Source organism: Etheostoma cragini, chromosome 13 (assembly GCF_013103735.1).
Source record: "Etheostoma cragini isolate CJK2018 chromosome 13, CSU_Ecrag_1.0, whole genome shotgun sequence".
Taxonomy (NCBI): Eukaryota; Metazoa; Chordata; class Actinopteri; order Perciformes; family Percidae; genus Etheostoma; species Etheostoma cragini.
The window spans coordinates 14,399,608-14,420,114 of NC_048419.1; the positions used below are offsets into that span (position 1 = coordinate 14,399,608).

The 20,507-nt window shown below is 39.7% G+C and overlaps 2 protein-coding genes and 1 non-coding gene across 4 annotated transcripts in view; 2 read left to right on the top strand and 1 right to left on the bottom strand.

Annotated features, from left to right (window-relative positions):
* Positions 1-217: 217 nt before the first annotated feature.
* On the top strand, positions 218-9,189 carry fhdc3 (FH2 domain containing 3). Its single transcript, XM_034889974.1, has 12 exons — positions 218-362; positions 1,137-1,639; positions 1,978-2,039; positions 4,368-4,470; positions 4,766-4,851; positions 5,176-5,276; positions 5,394-5,464; positions 5,618-5,725; positions 5,884-5,954; positions 6,506-6,623; positions 6,768-6,932; positions 7,669-9,189. Exons 2-12 carry the CDS (start codon positions 1,199-1,201, stop codon positions 8,707-8,709), a joined length of 2,367 nt encoding a protein of 788 aa, XP_034745865.1. The 5' UTR covers positions 218-362; positions 1,137-1,198; the 3' UTR covers positions 8,710-9,189.
* A 1,739-nt stretch (positions 9,190-10,928) lies between these two features.
* Positions 10,929-11,000, bottom strand: trnaw-cca. The gene has a single exon. It is a non-coding gene; the product is annotated as a tRNA-Trp (tRNA).
* Positions 11,001-12,163: 1,163 nt separating this feature from the next.
* The window catches only part of trim3b (tripartite motif containing 3b), a 29,399-nt gene continuing 21,055 nt past the window's right edge, over positions 12,164-20,507 (top strand). Inside the window, exon 1 of one of the 2 annotated variants that reach the window (XM_034889977.1) lies at positions 12,164-12,212. The gene's annotated coding sequence lies outside the window, so the exon portion shown is untranslated. Of the gene's footprint in view, positions 12,213-14,759; positions 14,956-20,507 lie in introns of those variants that run through there. The other variant, XM_034889976.1, reaches the window with a different exon arrangement.

Consider the following 20,507-nt stretch of genomic DNA (forward strand, 5'->3'; position numbering starts at 1 on the left):
TAATACTTTAGTCATCTTTTTTTCAAATTTAAGAAGGTATGTAGAGCATGTTATGTACTACACTATATTCATTTTAATTAATGCAATATTTTTATGTAATTATATTTTGTTAATATTTTAAAACAGTTAGTCCCATGTTGATCACTAAGTGAAAGCCATTACCCATCACTTTACTTACTTTTTCCGAAAAGGGCGGTCCCGTACCGGTGAACGAGCCTGAATGTGATTGGTGGAGGCGCGCTCTGCACCTGTGACTGCTGTTTGAGACCCAGACAGACTGACTGTAGGAGCTACTCTGTCTGCACGAGCACGAGGCAAGATCACAGTGAGGATTTATGTGACAGCTAGATTTTAAAAGCACGGTGAGTAAAAAACATCTCCAACGGTTCTTTGGTGGAAGTTCAAAAGGTTCATTAAAGCGCCTCAGTGCCTTTTTATTGTTTATGGTGGATGATTCGTTACATTTGGAACATGTTCTCTGTGGATGTGAGCCCTTCATTGTATCATGCAAAAAACCGACAGCAACACTGATAAGAAAATGTCAAATTAATGATGCCTTGTTTATTGACAACACACAGACATTTTTTTACAATATTTTTGGAGTCGCTGTCAACTTTAATATCCGTCAAACAAATATCCCACCAATACATGTTTCAGTATAATTTAAATTATTCTATTTGGGTCGCCTCTTATTTTCAACAGCTTCCATCCTCTGACATGAGCAGCGGATATGGACAGCAAACCGGCGTACAACCAAATTGAAAGTAAAGTTTAAATGTGAACATATTTCTTAATGTATGGCATATATGCCAAATCGGCTCTAATAAGTAGTATAATTTAAGTTATGTGAGGCGTTTACCGTTGCTGTGAAGAAGGAAGATAGGTAGAAGGTAAACAATGAAAACATGTATTTCTGTGATTGAGGAGCTGATGGCAAGATGTTGACAAACTACAGGGTCTTTGGATAATATAGGCTAATCATAACCAAGTAACTGAAAAAAGTACTCCTTGATTAAATATTTAAGTTGAGGGATTATTAAAATGTTGCTAAATGGAGTGTTCCTCGGTAAGTATTCAACTTTTTTTTGTCTAAAATACTACAATTCTTATGGATTTATATTTCTGTTTGTCCTCAGATCTGAGTGGCTAACAGCAGGATAATTCCTTCTTCCATCATCTTTGGACTTGACTGATACAGATGGAGGGAGTGCTGATTTTAAAATCTGCCTCTACTCCCAACTTTTCCTCTCTCATCTCTCCTCTTTCCCCGGATGCTCGGAAAGATTCAGATTTCCCGTCATCTTCTCCTGTGCCTCCCCCCATGTGTGTTATGACTGTACCACCACCACCACCACCACCACCACCTCCTCCTCCTCCTCTTCCCCCTCCTCCCCCTCCTTTTGGCGCTGGTACCGTCAAGCGACGTTCCATGAAAAAGTTGAACTGGGACACCATCCCCAGCCAGCGTGTCCTGGGGAAACTGAATGTCTGGACGTCTAAACGGCCTCAGAGGGACCTGGTGCTGGATATCCGCAGCATGGAGGAGTTGTTCAGTCATGGAGACAAACAGGCTTCGCTGCGTAGCTCAAGGGTCCTGGGTCTGACCTGTGATGGCATGGAACTCTATTCAGAGCCTCAGGTAAGTTATTAGGGTTGCACTCAGGCCATGTTTGAAATTTGAACAAAGATGATTGATTTTCAGTAAGCGATGTTAACCATCCTGAGTTTTTATAGTCACATAAACTCACACAGAATGCACAAACTAGGGAACTAATAAACATACAAATAGGAACTACTTCACACTAATCTTGTCGTCAATGAGGAACTGCTTAAGCTTATACCATGTTTGGGAGTGTTTTTGCTTCCTCAAAGATAATGTGAAATATAATGTTGTAGAAGTTTATATTTGTCTTCTCATCAGAATATGGCTGTACAGTGGGAACGCCTTTTTTAAATTAGTGTTTTTTTTCTCTTTAGGTCACAATCCTTGACTCTAAAAAGAGTATGAATATTGGGATTTTCCTGAGACATTTCAAGAGGTGAGGATTGCTGAAGTACAATCTGTAAAAGAATCGTATGGGTGAGAAGGAGTTTGTAGGATTTAGTGAATGAACCCACGAAATGCCAACACAACGAGAACAGAGTAGTGGTCGGAGCAGGGTGCCGTCATGCCAGACATCGAGTCAGAACAACAGCTCTTGACACGTCAGTCACTTCCACTGTGCTAATCATTACCCAGCCAGCTGCTTCTTTATCTGAGCCGACCATATTCAAATACATGGAAATGCCGTTTTAAACCTAATTTAAGAGCGTTCAGTATTGACATAGAGAACAATTATGACTCACTTTATTAATACTTAAATGATAGGAAAACAAAGTGCTGACCCAGTGGGTGACACTGAGCAGAGAGGACAGAAAGAGAGGATACACCCCGCAGCCATCTTGGATTAATGTACCTGCTTTTTTTATGTAGTTGTTTCCTTAAATACAGTTCCTAGTGAGGCAACAGAGACATGATTGCTTGTTAAGTCCCTACTTACCCAATAGCACGGCCAATAGTGTTCATTGGGGCCCTTGGGTCAGTGATGGGCGAGTGTTTCCTTTACACCTCACTTTTGCCTCATGAGTTTTGTCTCTTAAATTAACGCTGGATCATTTAAAATTAGGCGGTTGGGTACCCAGAGTCTAATGATTTTGAATGTGGTAAACACAGAGAGATTTTGTGAATCGTTTTAAACAAACTGACAAGTAAATTTGAGCTTTACCATTGCTTGCACTATGTACTGTATGCAAGTTTGGAGGATCGGTTTGAGATTTAATTTTTGAATAGAAAATAAATTACAAATTGATTGCCATTTCATGTAAATGCAGTCATATCAAGCTAGCAAATAATATAATATGTCATTTTTTTGTCATGAGTTTCATGATAATGGTCGTATACAATAGTTGAAAATTGCTGTATTAGTAATGCATGCAATTTTAAAACCATAGTTAAATCCCCTTGATACTTGATAAATAATGTATTTATTTACCTAAACAAACATTTTGCATTTTGGATGGATGTTCCAGTTGTTTAAACCCATCCTGTTTTTGACATCAAAATTGCAATACTACAAAGTACAGTTAGCCTACATTAAATTGCTTAAACATGTTAACAGTTTCTGTAGTCACGTGTTTCTGTGTCTGAACATCATCACTATGATGTCACTTTTAGTCCAAGATCACAAAGCTCTCACTGTGAATACCAAATGCACTTTCACTGTGTGTCAACAGCTAGGTACTGCAATCATGTCTGCTTTAGCATGTTAGTCAAATTCCAAATTCATCTGCTTCCATGTGTTGATGATGCTGAAAGCATTTGCCAGATATTGTAAAAAATACCAGTGCAAACTTCTTTTGGATGTAACGTTTGATGTGTTGTCTGAATATCTCAACAGGCATATACGTGTATCTCATTAGTAGAGATACCGGTATAGGTGATTTTGTAGTCATGGTGGCATCTGGGAGTGTATGGTAGAGGGAGAAGTTAAAGAGAGTGGCAATGATTAGCTTCGGAGTGAGTACTGACTCTAGAGTCATACTGAGAGAAACAAAGGTTCTCCCCTATGCTTTCTGACAAAGGTGAGACATATTTAGCAGGGAAAGTTAAACCTTGATATTTATTTTATTTTTTTTATTTTATTGAGAAAAACAACCAGGAAATGAGTTGGGAAAATGCTACCAAGCCACGGCCACGTCGCTGCGACGTGTAGTTACATTTTTCGATAGGCGTACGTCAGGCTACGGCGTAGGTGTCCGGCGTAGACGCGTAGGGGTCTGCGGGGGTACACCGTCGATTCTACACAGACGCATAAACACCTTGGAGGCTTCATCAAATCAGCCACTAGTCTGCAACAGCAGTGTCCAGCAACACGAAATAGAAAGAAAGAAAGCAAAACATGATGCTCATGTGATGGATAGACTGACTCGAGTCCTTTTTATGTTTCTGTAAATACTTTGATTAGCAGGACCAATCACGTTTCTATCATTCTATCATCATGACCAATCATTTATTTAATAATAATTGTGCATTTTAATATTTTATAAGGGGCTGTCTTTAGGGGCAAATGGTAATATGCAATTATATTTTTGGCAAGTTTAGGAATGTAATTTCATTTACTTTTATTTGTACTTTTTAATGGTTTTGTGCAATGTTATTCATTAAAATGTAAATGCTTTGTGTGTCTTTTTAAACTTGACTTGACTTTCTGAGTAATAACCGCACAAGAGTTCCTATGTGTGAAAACGCAAATGGCAAATATAGTTCTTGATTCTTGATGTTTGACAAGCACCTTTCCATTACTGTTGTCTTTTGTCTCCCTCGGCAGGCCAGTGACAGAGGTGGTGCAGGACATTTGTGAAGGGAACTGGCTCAGATTTGGAGCAGGCAAACTAAAAGAGCTTTGTAAACTGCTACCAGAAGAAAGTGAGGTAACAACAGCTTCACTCGTCTTTTCTCATCTTTCCACTTGTATGCATCAAATGAGTCTAATGAGGATTTAAGTGTGAAATAACTAATTCTTCATTAAAAAAAAAAACGGTTTGTGATCATTTTGAAAGTATATATGTCCATTACTGCAAATTCTTTATTTTGGTCAACCTACCTGACCCGATAACTACATGCTTCTTGTGCACACCATTCTCTTATTTTCTCCAATTTGATCTAAATTCTTGTTAGAGGGAATGACAAATATCGTTGTTGAATCAATCTTGTTTTTATGCTCAGGTGAAGCAGCTGCTGTCGTTCAGTGGGAAGCTCTCGGTGTTACCTGAGGCTGACCAGTTTATGGTGCAGCTGGTCAAAGTGACAGGGTGAGTCTGGAGTCTTCCAAAAAGCTTTTCAAAAACATTTACGAGATCTTTGATTGCATGTTAGTTAAAGAAAGGTTAAGCAGACTAATGAATGAATTTGCTTAAGAGACAAAAGAAAACAATATTTAATATTTTTATATTAATATTTTTTTAAATCTATCACGTATGCACCCCAGACTTTGCATGCAACACATAAAAATGTGTGTTCACTGAGGAAATCTGTGCTATTACATTTGGGAATTTGTTGAAAACCATCTATATATCTGTTTTAATAAAACTGATAATGCTATAATTTGAAATTGGGTTGATATGTCTTGCCTTTAGCTACGAAGAACGCCTGAAAACTATGGTGCTGAGGGAGGAATTTTTTCCTCTAATGGAGGACGTGAATAACTCTGTTGCTGTCATGACCAAAGCAGCTAATGGTAACATTTCACATGCATACACCAAAGCTTCTAACAATCCCAACTTCAGTATGTGTTTCACTAAAGCCAATGCTCATTTGAGGTTTATATTAAGATTCTTTTCTTCTCTCCCCTTAGAGCTGTTGGACTGTGATGACCTCCACTCGGTCATTCGGCTGGTATTAAAAGCCGGGAATTACATGAACGCTGTTGGTATTTTTCTTTTTAAGAATTGTTTTTTTATTACTTATTGTGTAATATATTCTATCCGTCTATTTGATGCATGTGAGCTGCCCTTTGCGCTGATTACTTGGCATTTTATGAGACTGATGAATGTACCATTCAAATAATTTATTATTCAGGGTGGTTTCAGTGCCAATGCCATTGGCTTCAGGATGACCTCTCTACTCAAGCTAGCAGACACCAAAGCCAACAAGCCTGGCATGAACCTCATGCATTATGTTGCCAAGGTAAGGAGGAGCCCTGGGATAAGGGACAGATGAAGAAAATATTTATAAAATTTTGAAAAACCCTGCAATCATGATTTGTCCCTAAACCGTTGTATAACTGATTTATTCTCATGCCCATCTCTTTACCCACTATTGCTTTTCCTCCTTTAACTTTTTAGCAGGCAGAGGACATCGATGCTGAGTTGCTGACTTTTCCCACCCAGCTTGAACACATTGGGATGGGATCAAGGTGGCTGATAATCTATTGGGTGATTTAAAAGACCAGTGTGTAGGATTTAGTTACATCTAGTGGTAATGGTGCAGATTGCAACCAACTCAATACCCCTTCCCTCGCCCCTGTCTTTTTCAGAAGTGTGTAGTAGATCCTACTGTGGCCTTTAGGTAATGTGTGTGTGTGTGTATATACGAAAGGCCCTCTGAAGCCAGTGTTTAGTGTGTCTTTTCTGGGCTGCTGTAGAAACATGGCGGGCTCTGTGGAAAAGGACTTGCTCCCTAAATAGATATGACACGCTCATTTTAAGCTAACAAGAACACGATTCTTAGTTCTGGGTTGTCACGCACTAATGAAAACTTGATTATGAATATTATATTCCATTTCTGCCAATAGATCACCCTAAATCCTGCATACTGGTCTGTTAACTGAACATGGTTTGTTCACAAACAGTAGTTTTTTTTTCATCGATGTTAATCTGACATTGGATCTGGTTGGTATGATGCACAATTTTGTAATGCGTCATGGAATCCGTCATGTCAATGTGCAACTGTCTTGTGCCAACACAGAATTTGCAAAGAGGAGGTCATCGCAGACTTTGAGAGGGAAGCCAAGAAGGTCAAGGAAGTGAAATTGTTCAGCAGCAAACAGCCTATCCTCTTACAACAAATGGAGACATTTTTCCAGGTAATATTTGCCCTTGTTCTTTGACCTTTTATCATGCAAAAGCACCAAGATGTATTAGCAAAATCACAAACTGATTAATTCAGTCAATCTACAGTCCAGATCCCTTTTGCTTTATAGCCAGCTTTTATGTTTTCCATTTCTCAGAGGGCTGAGGCCAAGCTGGCCGATGTGGAGTCCTCTCTGCAGGTGCTAAGGGCTCTGAGCGATGCTGTCGCCGAGTACTTCTGTGAAGACCCAGCTACCTTTAAACTGGAGGAGTGCTGCTCCATCTTTCATTCGTTTTGCAAGCGATTTGACACAGCCGTAAAGGTAAAAATAAAGAGAATTTACAATAATAATTAAATGTGCACTGTAATAAACCGCATCACAGGGGAAAAAGTGCACTATTTCTTTGTATATAGGGGCATTTTAATTCTTGTGTTGTCTTCCCGTTAACCATGAACTTGTCCTTCCAGGTCGAAGTTATAACAAAAATAATATTTGTTTGTGCTTTTCCAATGTTTTTGTCACTTTTTCCAGCTTTTGGCGCTTTAAAAAAAACCCGAGGTGGTTTAATTATAGGTTTTACATCTATTCTTGGAATTCATGGCCAACAAAGCTCTTTTATATCAAATCACACATATATTTTTTGTTAAAAAGGCAGAAATTATTAATTATTTTGACTGATAGTTGAGATCAGAGGATGTGGAGTGGATCACAGATGGGTAGATGTCAGAGTTTAGTCCGGATACTGTTTTGAAACCATTAAAAAAAGAATTCAAATGCTATAAGATTAAATAAAACACCCCAAAAATTCAATGAAAGTAATCATTCATTTTACCTCAAGAATGTTACATTGAATCATCCATGTTATTTTTTGGTAATTTAGATGGAAGAAATCCATATTTCTGATATAAAACACTTTAAAACGGGTCAGTTTGACCCAAGGACAACACAAGGGTTAAAGGAACCTTTTAATGATTTAATGTTGAGCTGTCTCCTTGTGTCATTAGTTTGCACTGAGTTGTCTCTTACTTGAATATATTCTACCTTGACACGGCTGTAGGAGAACCGAGAGCGAGAGGCAGCTGAGCAGAGGCACAAGCGGAAGGAGAGTATAGCAGCCAAACGCCGTTCCCTTGGGTCTTGCTCAGGACCTATGTCTATTCGGGACTCGTCGAGCTTGGAGTCCGCTTTGCACAGCATTCTCTCCAACGTTCCAGAAGGAATATCCAGATGCAGGAAGAACATACTGCCCGCTATCAAAGGATCCCCCTCTGAGCGAAGCTCTCAGACTGTTCCATCACTAGAAAAAACTAAGGCTACGCCTCATACTAGACAAGAATGGAAGAAACAACCCAAACTGCAGAATGACGATGAGGAAAAAGCAGAACTAGAAAACAAAGAAGCTGAGAAGATGCGTGAAATAACTCAAAAGGTGCTTCGCTACCAAAACAACAAAAGCAGCCTTGATAGGGACAGAGTTTCAGGCACTCCTTCTCCGTCGGAGAGAGCACAAGACACACCAGTTACCCCAAGCTCCCCTCGGCCTAGAACCAGAGACTACTTCTTCGCCAACAATGGGGATGTGGGCTCCCCATGGACTATCCTGAGCCCTCTTACTTGCTCCCAAAGAAACAGCTCCCACCGTCGCAGACAATCACACCGACGCAGGCTGTCCTCATCGCCAGGTTGCGATGACCTTGATGATGGCGTTTGGGAGAGCGACGAAGGCATTTATCTCCCCAATTCCTCCAATCGGGACAGTCTAACATCTCCGTCTGGGGGTTCCGCATCTCTTCCTGAATGCCCCAGTCAGAGAGCTGTGTCACAGGGTCCGATCCTCAGGACCAGTTCCATGGTTGAAACCAGGCGATCTCCAGCACCTGGCTTCCGGCTGGTAGACTTGTTCCAGAGAAGCATGTCTCATGCGTCATACTCCTGTGGAGCTAGGACAGAAAACATGAGAGAAGAAGGAACAGGAGTGTGTTCATTGCTTGGCAGGAAAACAGGGAATCATTTAGAGGGTCAAGTGAGCACCTCTGGGTTCATATCTTTTTTCAGACGCATCGGAGGCAGAAGTAAGACTGCTGATGGAGAAGAATAACACTTCTGAATATATAATACTTAATATTTTAATTTAATGACAAAGGCTAAGGTTTGTCTTTTTTATGTGTTTTAGATAAAAAAAACTGTTTGTCTTTTTTATTGTTATGGTTTTACCCTTCAGTGGACGCAAGGCAAATGGGGACTTGCTTTGAACTGTGAAGGTTTTGATTTTGTGGAAGTCAAACCATCTTACTTTCTTTTTTGTCTTTTTGTACACAATAAAGGGTGTCATTCTACCTTTTTTCAATGTACTTGTATATGGATTATACACTCAACACCATTTATTATTTAATGCTTTTTAGGTTGAAATGTCTCACCTTCCACCCTTATCTTGAATTTCTTGTAAGTCTGTCTGGTGCTTCTGTCCCCTTAGTGAAGGCCGCTCAGGTTCCAGTATGTGGCCTTCCCTTCATCTATTATTTCTCCTCTCTGTCAGTCTGGTTGGACAGCAGTTGTCCAGGTAGCAAAAGGAGACTTTTAACATTTTTTTCAGGCTTTGTAGGATATAAACACTAAGACAACCCCACACCCGTAGACAAACAATCGGAAATTCAGACAATAGGTCTATCTATTTAAATGTCTAACTCCTAGCGCATGCTGTCATAAGTGACAAAAGAAATCTGAAAAGGACACATTGTTGCTGATTAACCCACGCTGGTATTCATCCGGATGATTTGTCCCACCACCACTGTGCCACCCTAGTGTCTATGCTCAGGGATAGCTGAGATTTTGGACAGAAAGAGACATTCATTTGTGTAACTTGGGCAACGGGTTTGTTTACAGCCATTTCATTTGAGCTCTCTCAGTGTACCCATACTCCCTTGAACAAACCGCTCAATACAGGCTCCTTTCTGGCTGTGCTGTTGTCCTCCCACATCCATCGAGCACTCAATGGGGACATTTTCAGTCACCTGGCATTTTGAATCAAGGAGAATAGCATAGAACAAAACAGAATATTTTCAGGCAGATTTTAAGGAATGTGACAATGAAAGTTTTCTCTGACCTATAAGCATGCAAGCTCTCCTTCAAGGTCAGAAATCTTTGTTAGTCAGACAAAAGCTTAAAGCTTGCCTGGCCTTGTACACAAGAAGAGTAAACAGTTTTGTAGTTGGAGCTGAATGCTGTGTCTGCAGCCACTGACCCATTTGGTGTAAAATGAGAGCTCCAGAGTACAATCAGGACATTGTCTTAAAAATGATGGGTGCTTCGAAGGACCATCTCATGTGAGTCAACTCTTGAGGACTTGAGGGTACCTGCTGTCTCTCAACAGAGCTGCGTGCGTGCGGCAGTGAAAGATGAGAAACAGCCAGGCATGAATAGAGAAGAGAAAGGAGTGGGTGGTGGGGACTTGGACTAAGTAATAGAGGGAGGGAGATTTGCAAGTTGTATTGTGAGGAAGCTTTTAAGCAGAGGAGAGCATGTGAGGGGAGAGAGGAAGCCAATGTCTCAAAGACAGAAAACACAACAGGGAAAAGGAAAGAACTAAGGTCGACTGGGCTTCCAGATGAAAGGATAAGCCTGTATGGTGACAATCCTGGGTGTTTTCTAATGTGGGAACTGTCAGCTGGACTGAAAAGGTAGATTAATGCTCAACATTTTTCTAGAATGCATAATAACAGATCAGCTGTGAAATGTTTTTTATTTTTTTTGAGTAAAAGCATTGCTCTAAGTTAAATGTTCGGTGGTGAACTTCCAATTTTTTGTAAGCCTAAAGCATTAAACGCTATTGCAATTTTCTGTTTAAGAAATTAAATTTCCTGCTCTTTGGTAACATGACAGATATATCACGCTGTTTGGAAACTTAATCCACCATAATAGCTATGGGCATTGGACTGTTTACAAGTGCTGTAATCAGATTTTAAACTGGAAAGGAAAACCATGAAGAATCTACTCATGATAATCTGTGATTTGTGTTCCTGAGTTGCATTTTAAATCACATTCGAGGTCGTAGATGACACTCTTTAAAAAAGGAGGCCACTGTGTGATTGTTCCTAAATCTCTGTGAATCCAATGTATTTTTAAATTATACTGTCAGCTATATTGACTTTAATTTACACTGATTGGGATTGATTTAGTATGGAAACATGTGATACCGGTAGTTGAGAATCAGGCTACAACAAATTGGCCACACTGGTGAAATTTCGAAAGCATTTTTCAAATAATTGAGCCCATTAGTCGTATTCCCAATGCAACAATTAGTCCCAGGGATCAAACATTTGACCTCGACGTGATTTGAACACGCAACCTTCTGATCTGGAGTCAGACGCGCTACCGTTGCGCCACGAGGTCACGTACTCCATCTGTTGAGCTACTGAATTCGTATGGTGTGATGTGTCCGGTAGACGTCTCCGCTGGCATGTTGTTCTGAATATTTGCGCAAAATGTTTGTCTTCTCCATCGTGAACTTTTACACAAACCAAATCTTTCTTTGTCTAAACATGGAGGAAACGACAACTCATTGTGCATCTCAGATATATATAAAATGTAATTTTAAATGTTTAATTAGTTAGATTTAGATCTTCTTTTAGATTTAGAGTTGTTTTGCTCTCAGGTGATATCATAGGGATACATTGACATTTTATTTTATGCTAGGAAAGTGTACGTGTTCCTATAGTTCCACCCAGTTATATATTAGGACGCTTTATGCGACTCAGTCCCAGTCAGGCACTAGGTGGTGCAATTTAACAGAGATTAGTTGGTAAAGTTTTTGGTACATCCACACATCCAGCACAGAGCCGCCATGAAGGTCCAGTCCAATGTAACAGTTAGTCCTTTAAAAGATGTAAACAGCAGGTAAGTGAAGTGGAGGAACACGTTATTCAATTTGGACTAAAGTAATAGCTTTAGGCCAACAACTTATAGCTTGAGGAATTTTAAGTCGTATTACTATGGCAGTGGCACTAGTGATTTCTTGGTCCTAAATATTCAAATTTTTGGGACAAAATTAAGCAAAACTGCATTTGAGTATTATGCTCCTTTAAATGGAATAACCCGCCATTTCTAATAAAATTGAACCGCCTGATTCCATTTAATCATTTAAATGTCTTCTTTATGAGATCATGTATTCTAAATGTACCTGTACTTTGAGTTGTTTAACATTCTGTAACTGTGTTACTTATGCACTGTGTAATGCAACTGTATATTGTATTTTAATTACTACGTTCAGTAATTGTATATGTATTGTTATTTTATATGGCATGTAATCAGGGCCTCATTGGAAATGAGAGCTTGCTCTCATTGGCCCTTCCTAAAACATAAAGGTACATATATAGACAGTTTATATATATATATATATATATATATACATATGGAATAACAAAATGTCTTGTTTTTACTTTGCAGTGTCATAAATTAATGCTATTTTTCATATTTAAGATGCTTCCAGGTTTGTCTGCTAATCCCAGCTGTTTTCTGCATAGGGAGGAAGATCTAAGATCAAATCTCGGACACTCACCAGCTCACCTTCATTAGTGACCAGCCTGTTAATAGCAGAATGGATGGGTAAGTGCACACAAAAGATGCAAAATCTGTGTTGTTGTTTTTGCAGCACACAGTTAGCATCATCTGTTGTTGGCCATATATTGTAAAATATGTTGTGAAACTGCCTTCCATAACTTAAAATGTTCTTTAGTTCTCTCACAGGGTTTTGCTGTCATCAATAAACCAGTAAGATTCATTAGTCGCCGGTTGGTCAGTGCTGCTATTTATGTCCTTTCTGCTCTATCTGTAGCTGCTCTGATTAGGATGCATGCTGTTTTCTGTCTACACTGATGAGATGGCCGTAAACGTCAGGGAGTTAGATTAGTGCAGGGCACATTGATTAGCTGTGTAAATGTCAGATTGTTGCCAGCAAGGTGAATGAATGGCGATGCTGTCCAGATTTTCAATGTATTTTCCATCCAATTGTTTTCTATCACTTATTTTATACACTCCAGATTTCCTTTCTCTCAATCAAAAAAAGTCAGCATGTTATCTGGACAGAGAGATGAAAGCATGGGATCAAGTCTGAATTCTGCATGTCTCTCTTAGACTGTCTCTTTTGCAGGAAGCACCTAATTGGGTTTCAAGGGGCTGGGGTATAATGTTTCTGGTGTCTCATCTGGGGTTGGTTTGGCTAAGTCAATTGTTTAAGGTCATAAAAGCATAGCAGTAGCAGTTTAAGCAAGAAGATGTGTGTGCATGTCAGACTGCATTTGTTTTGTTACTGGACAACACACAAAAGACCAGGTTTACCAAGAGAATGTTCAAAAATGTGCTGAAGTTTTTTTGAGTTAACAGCCACAATCTGTAGGTATTCAGTGTCTAATTTAGTGAAACAGCAGTTTATCATGCAAATGTTAAATGAGTCACAGTTCTTCTTATACTGCATCCCCCACATACCTCACTGCTGCAGCAGCCAAAGCTCCATTACAGCCTGATTCTCAGGCTACTCTCCCACAACTAACACCTATCTGACCACATTCACAGGGTTTAGCCCAATTTTAAAATCCATCTAAAATGTAATCTAACCTGTAGCTGAAAGTCAAATCATACAGCTAATGAAAGATTGTTGAATTCAGATTTTGATTCAGATTTAGATTATATTGCTACCATTTTATGATATTCTGAAAGAACAGAAGTTAGCTCATTGTTTTTTTAACATGACAACTGGGACCTATATAGTTAAAGAACCATGCCAGTGGTTTGGCACATTTGAGCCAGTTACCTGCACATTATCTACTGACTATTTTCACCAAGTGTACCCACCTTTTCCATTCATTTCATTATGACAATCAACCCATGCAGTCTTCCTTGAAACAAATTAACCATCACATTTAACGTGTACTCTATAGAATTTCTTTAGTTATAGTGTATTCAAAAAATATGTGCTGAACTATATTTTTTCTTCTTGCAGTATTTGGCCTATTCTCTTCAGTCAACAAATAAATGTCTGCATGCTTAGTCAAAAGCTTGTCTATACCTGGAGGGTTTTCTAAACCTGTACAGAGACCAGCTTTTATGATTTGCTGGTCAGGGATGAGACGCTAACTGGACTTTTTCAGAGAAAGAGAGAGAGAGACAGAGAGAGAGAGAGAGAGAGAAAGAGAGAGAGAGAGAGAGGGAGAGGGAGAGAGAGAGATAGAGAGAGAGAGAGAGAGAGAGAGAGAGAGAGAAGCCATCTGTGTGTTCTGCTGCACTGGATGCAGTCTCCATGGCAACATGGTGCTCCCGCGGTAAAATCCTGGGAAGTTGGTATGGTCCCCACCCCCTTGCGCATGCACACAGGCCCACTTGTAAGGAGGACAGTGCTCATGCCTCCTCTGCCTATAAACCAACAGAGATTTGAAAACCCATTATTACAATTTTCCTGCCCATACACTTCACTGTTACATCCCATATTTACCACTGTGTTTTCTCCATTGCCCCCAGATCTCAATGACACAAACTTAACAACATTGTGGGTTACCCTTGAGAAGAACTTGAACCCTGTGTCCCTAAACACTTATATGCTTTCCCTATTTAATGCACTCCCTTTCTTTTTCTCTCTCTTTTCTTACTCAACTCAATCAGCCATTGTATCTCCCCTGTAAGCTGCACATTTATCTTGTTAGCTGTCAATTATTCCAGTTCCCAGAAGGATTTTTGGAATGCCTCTCTGTTCTTCCACCTCAGCCACCATGCTACCATGCACCTACACGCTGTGAGTGTATAAGAGAGAAAGAGTGATAGACTGCCTTTTTTTGTTTATCAGACCCCTATTCTCTCATGTCAAGCAACACCTATTTCTGTTTGACAGTTTAAGCTTTTCTTATTCTCGTTACATACAACAACAACAAAAAAAGACATAGAAAGACAGGAGAAGTAAAGGAGAGAGGGCAGGCATTGAGTTAATGTGATATCTCTTTGTTGCCATCTCTCTTTCACTCTGCTCATCCCTTACACTATTGGTCCATCCAGCCCCCTCCCATTTTCACACCAGCCAGTCAGCTTGTACAATCTCTCTGTATCTCTTGCCTCCCTAAGAGCCCCTCTCTCTGTCTCTCTCTCTATCTCTCTCTCTCTTAGTCACTCTCCCTCCCGCTAGCACACACATACATGCGTTAAAGCTATACCCTGACCACACTCATACATATACACAACCCCTACTGTGTGAGGTGCTTTTGGCTGCGGCGATGTCAGGCTTTGTGGAAGGATACCATTCCCTGTGGAGGAGAGTGCGCTGAATCTTCATTGTACCTTTTCCTTCATCTGTAAGGAACCTGGTGTAAGTAAATCTTCTGTCTTTCATGTCATCCCCACTGTGTGCCAGCACTCATTCCTTCATCTTCACCTCCACTATTTCCCTCTTACATCCTTCTCCCCTTGGCAGAGGGTACAAGCCTTTTTTTCCCTCAAGTCTCCCTCTCTCCGCTCTATCACTCTCTCCTGTTGGACGCATACACCCAATGTTGTCTGTATGCAAACTAATGCCGCAGGCCATTTGCTGGCCTAAGGGTTTGTAATGTGCAGCAATATTTGCTGCTTGTATGTGAGACACTCTCTGGGAGGCTGACCAGACTGTGATTATAGGTGAGTGGGGAAATAGATAGGCTGCGGTTATCTGTGCTGGATAGGTGGTTTGGTGATAATGTGACTGCACACTGGGGGAAAATAATGATTTGTGGCTTGATACAGTATGTTTTTAAAAAGCTTTTACTGTTTGCATTGAGTATATGTTAACTGTGATTAGAGATGAAATGGAAGCACACAATGCAGTTTCCACAACCTGTCCCAGAACAACCTTTTAGAACTCCTTGGGTAGTATCAATAATGCATTGACATCAAGCTTAAAGCAATACTGTTTTACTTGGTGAAGTTTGCCTTTACTCTGTCAGTAAAATGGGTTTTAGGAGTTTTAAACCTAATCTCTCGAATGCTTTAAACTTTGTTCTCATGCTGTAATCTGAAGATACCGTTGATGACGTCGTGAGCAGGAACCTTACTTTGTCATCAAGCATATGCTTTGAGTAGAACTCAAACAAGATAAGACACTGACGGACCCAGTAGATTATGACAACTCTTGGAAATGAATGTGTAGAAGGAATGGGATATTGATCAAGGACATTTAAACAAAGAGGTGAAATAGTGATGTAGGGACACCTCTGGTCGCTGTGGGGGGAAGTGGAGACTGGAATGTCCAGCAGGCATGGGAGGAATGTCACCGGAGCTGCATGGGCGGGATGAGAGTCAGGCGAAGAGATATGTAAACTTCCACTCAATCATTAACTGAATGGTCACCAATACTGTTAAGTACAGGATTTTTTGCCCCTTTTGTGTCATTACTGCCATAGGTGTTGAAGTTGTTATTGTCACTATGCATGGATTATCAGTTTACTTGATGCACATGCTAAGTGGTCTAACCATTTCATTGCACTTGCACGTTCTTTGACTTAAAAAAAACTTTGTAAACAGCCGCGAAATTGCATTTTATTTTCAGATTGAAAATGCCCCCTTACCAGCACTTACTGCACTTCTTCCGACACACATGAGACCAGGATGCCTTACTGGGTCAGTCTCGCAGGCACTTATTCCAGTTCCTCCATATAAAAACAACTTTGGTCAGAAATCTTTTTTCTATACATACACCACGATTTGGAATGACGTTCTGCATCACATCAGAACACTATCATCCATCACATATTTCAAAAAGGCATACAGCTCCTTCTTAACAGTTACACTTGCACACATTTGCTCATCTATTTGGCCAAGCCTTGTTTGCACTGTCCGTATTTGTCTAGCCCAGCTGATGTCTTGTATAAATGTCTGTGTCCTTATGTAACTGTTTTGTTGTTTTAGTTGTCCAAATCTGTCTAGTCCATATCGCTGTGCTGTACAAATGTCTGTCCCGACGTGCTGTAACCATGTTTTATGTTTCTGGAGTTACATCTTTCTGTATATTAATGAGAGATAAGAGATGTCTAGCACCATGAAAAATGATCCTACTCCAACAGTAATAAACCAGTTTGTTGTGACAATTGTAATCTCTAAGTGTGTGTGTGTGTGTTTGTGTGTGTGTGTGTGTGTGTGTGTGTGTGTGTGTGTGTGTGCGTGCGTGTGTACGTGCGTACGTGAGTGTGAGAGTGTGACACTGTGGTACTCCCTTCATACTCCTCGCAGAATTGATTAGCCCTTAGGTGATTGTGTTGCCATGGGTAATGGCAACAGAATTTCTCCTCTACTCTGAACTGTCAAGCAAATGTTTGTGTAAGTCTATGTTTAGCCTTCATGACAAATTTTAACTTTGGTACAGTGTCAAACAAGTACAGCTCAAACTTATTAATTTTAAGTTTCAACTTTGTGAAGTATAAGTAAAACCTAAAAGCTACGTAGAGGAGTTCCCGTGATTGATATAGAGAGAAGGAAAATGTTATTTCTATGTGTAACAGCTTTAGCTGAGGATTCTGTAAGAGAAAACCTGTGGCCAAAGTGGCTTTAATGATTCTTTCATTTTACTGTATTTCTTTTTTTATAGATTTTTCCAAACTTCCAAAATACCATGATAGACTCAGCTATAACATTAGCCTACTCAGTTAGTTAGATTCCACAGATGCCAAACTCAGACTGCATCGTTAAAAGTGGCCAATAAGAAAATTGTTTGGGTTAACAGCTTATTTATTCTATATTAAATAGGTCTCAAATTTGGTAATTTTTATGTGCATAGTATTAAGTGTCTTATTTTGCATACAGTTTTTACTTTATTCCTGTGCATACATACTTCACTTGGTAGCGGAATTATATTTTTTCCTCTGGGGCAAAACCCCCTGTTCTTTGGTTCTGCAGGCACAGTTGTTTTCTGACAGCAACATCACACGTGGAATTTTGTCCCTTGTTTGGTTGTAAAATAAGTGCTTTGATTTATGCTAATTATTAAGTATTTATGTGTGAAATAAATATGAGGGCATTAGTGGGCTTTGGCTGTTGGCATGCAAATTTTCCAAAGCATGTTCAACCATATTCCCTTTGTATTGTGATGGAGAGAGCCATGTGGTGAAGGCTTAGTGACTGAGCTGAGAGATGCAGTCATGTTGGATATATTTAGATAGATCCCTCAGGGACGCTCAGTATTAGCACTGGCCATATTGTGCCATTTCTTGAGCATTTCATACAACATCAGGTATAAAGAAACTATTGTCCATTTATTAATTCAGTTTGTAAAAGGGAAATTGCTTTGATTTTACAGTTAAACGGAATGCCCTAAAAAGGTCATATATGTGGCATGTTTTCTTTTTTTTTTAAATCATTTTGCCACTGTGGCCCTCTGTTGTTTTCAAATGAGTGTTTCAGAGAGATTTTAAGAAAGCATTTTTGGTCATATAGAAACTGCCCGTTGGCTGTTCTCCATCCATGTTTGCAATTCTGACCTTTAAAGTAATACAGAGATTTGTGTATTAATGCTTCGTTCTTTCTATGCTCTGATTTAAAGATCCAAGATAGAAGCATCACAATTGGAATTATATAACACAAGCAGTTGACTTTGACACACTAAATGTCAGGCTATTGTTCTACATAAATTCAACCAAAGGACAGATTAGTTACACTCGCTGATCTGTACAATACAACAATGTACTATTGATGTTCACTGTCTTGATCGTAATCAGGGAAGCAGTCATGTGTTGGTTAAGGTCTTCTTAAAGGGCACACACCCGCCCTCTTATGCACTGTATGCATGTCAAGCAGGCCTGTTTGGATCTCAGCATTTCCACTGAATGTTTGTTTTTGTTTGAATGAAAAATGATCACCATGAACATAAAGAGTTCTCCTGTATCCCTCTCTTTCCTAAGATTAGAAATGCAGTCAGGCAAACAAAAAAAGCAACAGATTTGATATGCCCTCTATCTAATTCTGTCAGTATTTGTGTGATGGGAAATCCTGATTTTATGTGTTCATTATTTTCTTCTGTTGTGTACACCTGCTTGTATCTGTGTGTGTTTACGTGTGCTTCTGTGCTGAAGTGTGAGCCGTGTGTTAATATGCTGACACAGGCAGTTCCTGTGACACATTCCTGCCCAGCTTGGCTCAGATCAGGCGAGCTGATAATTTTAGCAGTGCTTATGTCAGTCATTCCCTCTGTGTGAGTGGACAGCAAAGAGTAGGTACCACTCCACGACATTTGTCATCCACTACATCACCCTTGCCAGAAGATTATACAAGATAAAAGTGTGTCTTGTATTGTGTTAGTCAGCAGACAGGCCTCCCTGTTTTTCTGCTCTGCTAGCAGCAATCTGGTGTTTCAAGCGTACTGACTGGAAGACAAGCAACATAGAATTTCAAATCACAAATGTATGGTCAGTATGTGATTTTCTTCTTTTTAGATAGAAGAAACACTTCCAGTGCAATACAGTCAAAAACACTACCTTGTTGAAGCTTTAAGTGTTCAGTTTGGGTCCAGATGGCATCGGAGAGGTATTGATTCAACTCTATGGTAATGTTAAGGAGTTTCTGTTATTTTGTCCACCAGGAGTGTTGTTCAGGCCATGCTAACTACAGTAGTTCTCCTGGTTCATGTTCATTGGTTAATAGAAGTGTGTATCACAAATCCGCTATTCTATATGCTTGATGTTCCACTTCCGGGATTGCTCCAGTACCGCAGGAAATTCCACCGGATGCATGTATTTTTGCCGATGTTTGTTTCCTTCCCCTTTCTTTTTTGTTGAAATTTTAAACTCCGGGAGATTTACGAGGACTGTGGTTAACTGCTCCTCAGGTCTCTGCATTGTAAATTGAGACATCTAGCTAGACTATCTGTTCAATCTGAGTTTTCTCTTGCACGATTATTTTACAGAGGCTCCGTCCGGCACTTGGCACCGCGCATGACAATTGTGATTGGTTTAAAGAAATGCCAATAAACCACGACGTGTGGAGAATTTGGCAAAGTAAGACTACAAATCCGCTGACCTGTCTGCGAGGTGAACAAATGATGGAATTTCTAATCCCCTTAAATAAATGAATTTCCACCCTGTTAGGAATCAAAGCTGTAATGCACATATTTGATTCAATGACAGGGTTTTACATGATGTCTTTTTGTAATGAGGGGCATAAAAAGAAAAACCAAAACTCCACATCATGTCACACACTTTTTTTAAAAAACTTTGACCTTCACCATGCTTGATTTTTGTGCATGTGTGATGTAAAGGACAGTGGGCAAAGTGTTCATGGCTAAGTGCTTTCTTTCTTCTGTTGTGATTCGTGTTCTGGATATTTGGCTCTTACATAAACTATATTTTGGATCTTTCTTTTCTAAAAAAGCACCAACATAATGACAAACATCTAAACTTCCTACATACTGTTGGAACCTAGATTTATTAACACTAACACAATGACTTGGGGCGTCTTTGTCTTTACTTAAACATCATTGTCGTTCGCCATGTGACACAGAACTAGCTGTTTTAGTTATATGTTAATATATGTTTAGCTCAGGGCGTCACTTCCCTCAGTTATTTAAAGAAACACATTTTTTCATAAGCTCCTCTACCCTGTGGCACATGCTCCTCTTTCACTGACATAATTCTCTCTGCTTGGCTTGGTAGAGGGTTCAGCACGATAAGAAAGAGCTTGAAGAATCTGTGCATCATGTAATATTCCCTTTGAATGTGTTTAACTTCAAAACATTTGAATATACACTTTGAAATGTGGATTATATTCTGTTTGTTTTCAATGTTTATACTGTGGATTTACAGGCTGCTAACTGCCCATGCTAATTCTGTTCTGACTTTTGTCAACAATCCCTCGATGAAGTTCTGTTTGCAACATAGGGAAAATGAGGGAAGATGAAATGGT

Excerpts from the sequence above, each read along its gene's own strand:
- fhdc3 (XM_034889974.1), top strand. The coding sequence starts at position 1,199 with ATGGAGGGAGTGCTGATTTTAAAATCTGCCTCTACTCCCAACTTTTCC. Across the intron at positions 1,640-1,977 it reads AACTCTATTCAGAGCCTCAG|GTCACAATCCTTGACTCTAA; the intron begins GTAAGTTATTAG and ends TTTTCTCTTTAG. Across the intron at positions 5,955-6,505 it reads CACATTGGGATGGGATCAAG|AATTTGCAAAGAGGAGGTCA; the intron begins GTGGCTGATAAT and ends GTGCCAACACAG.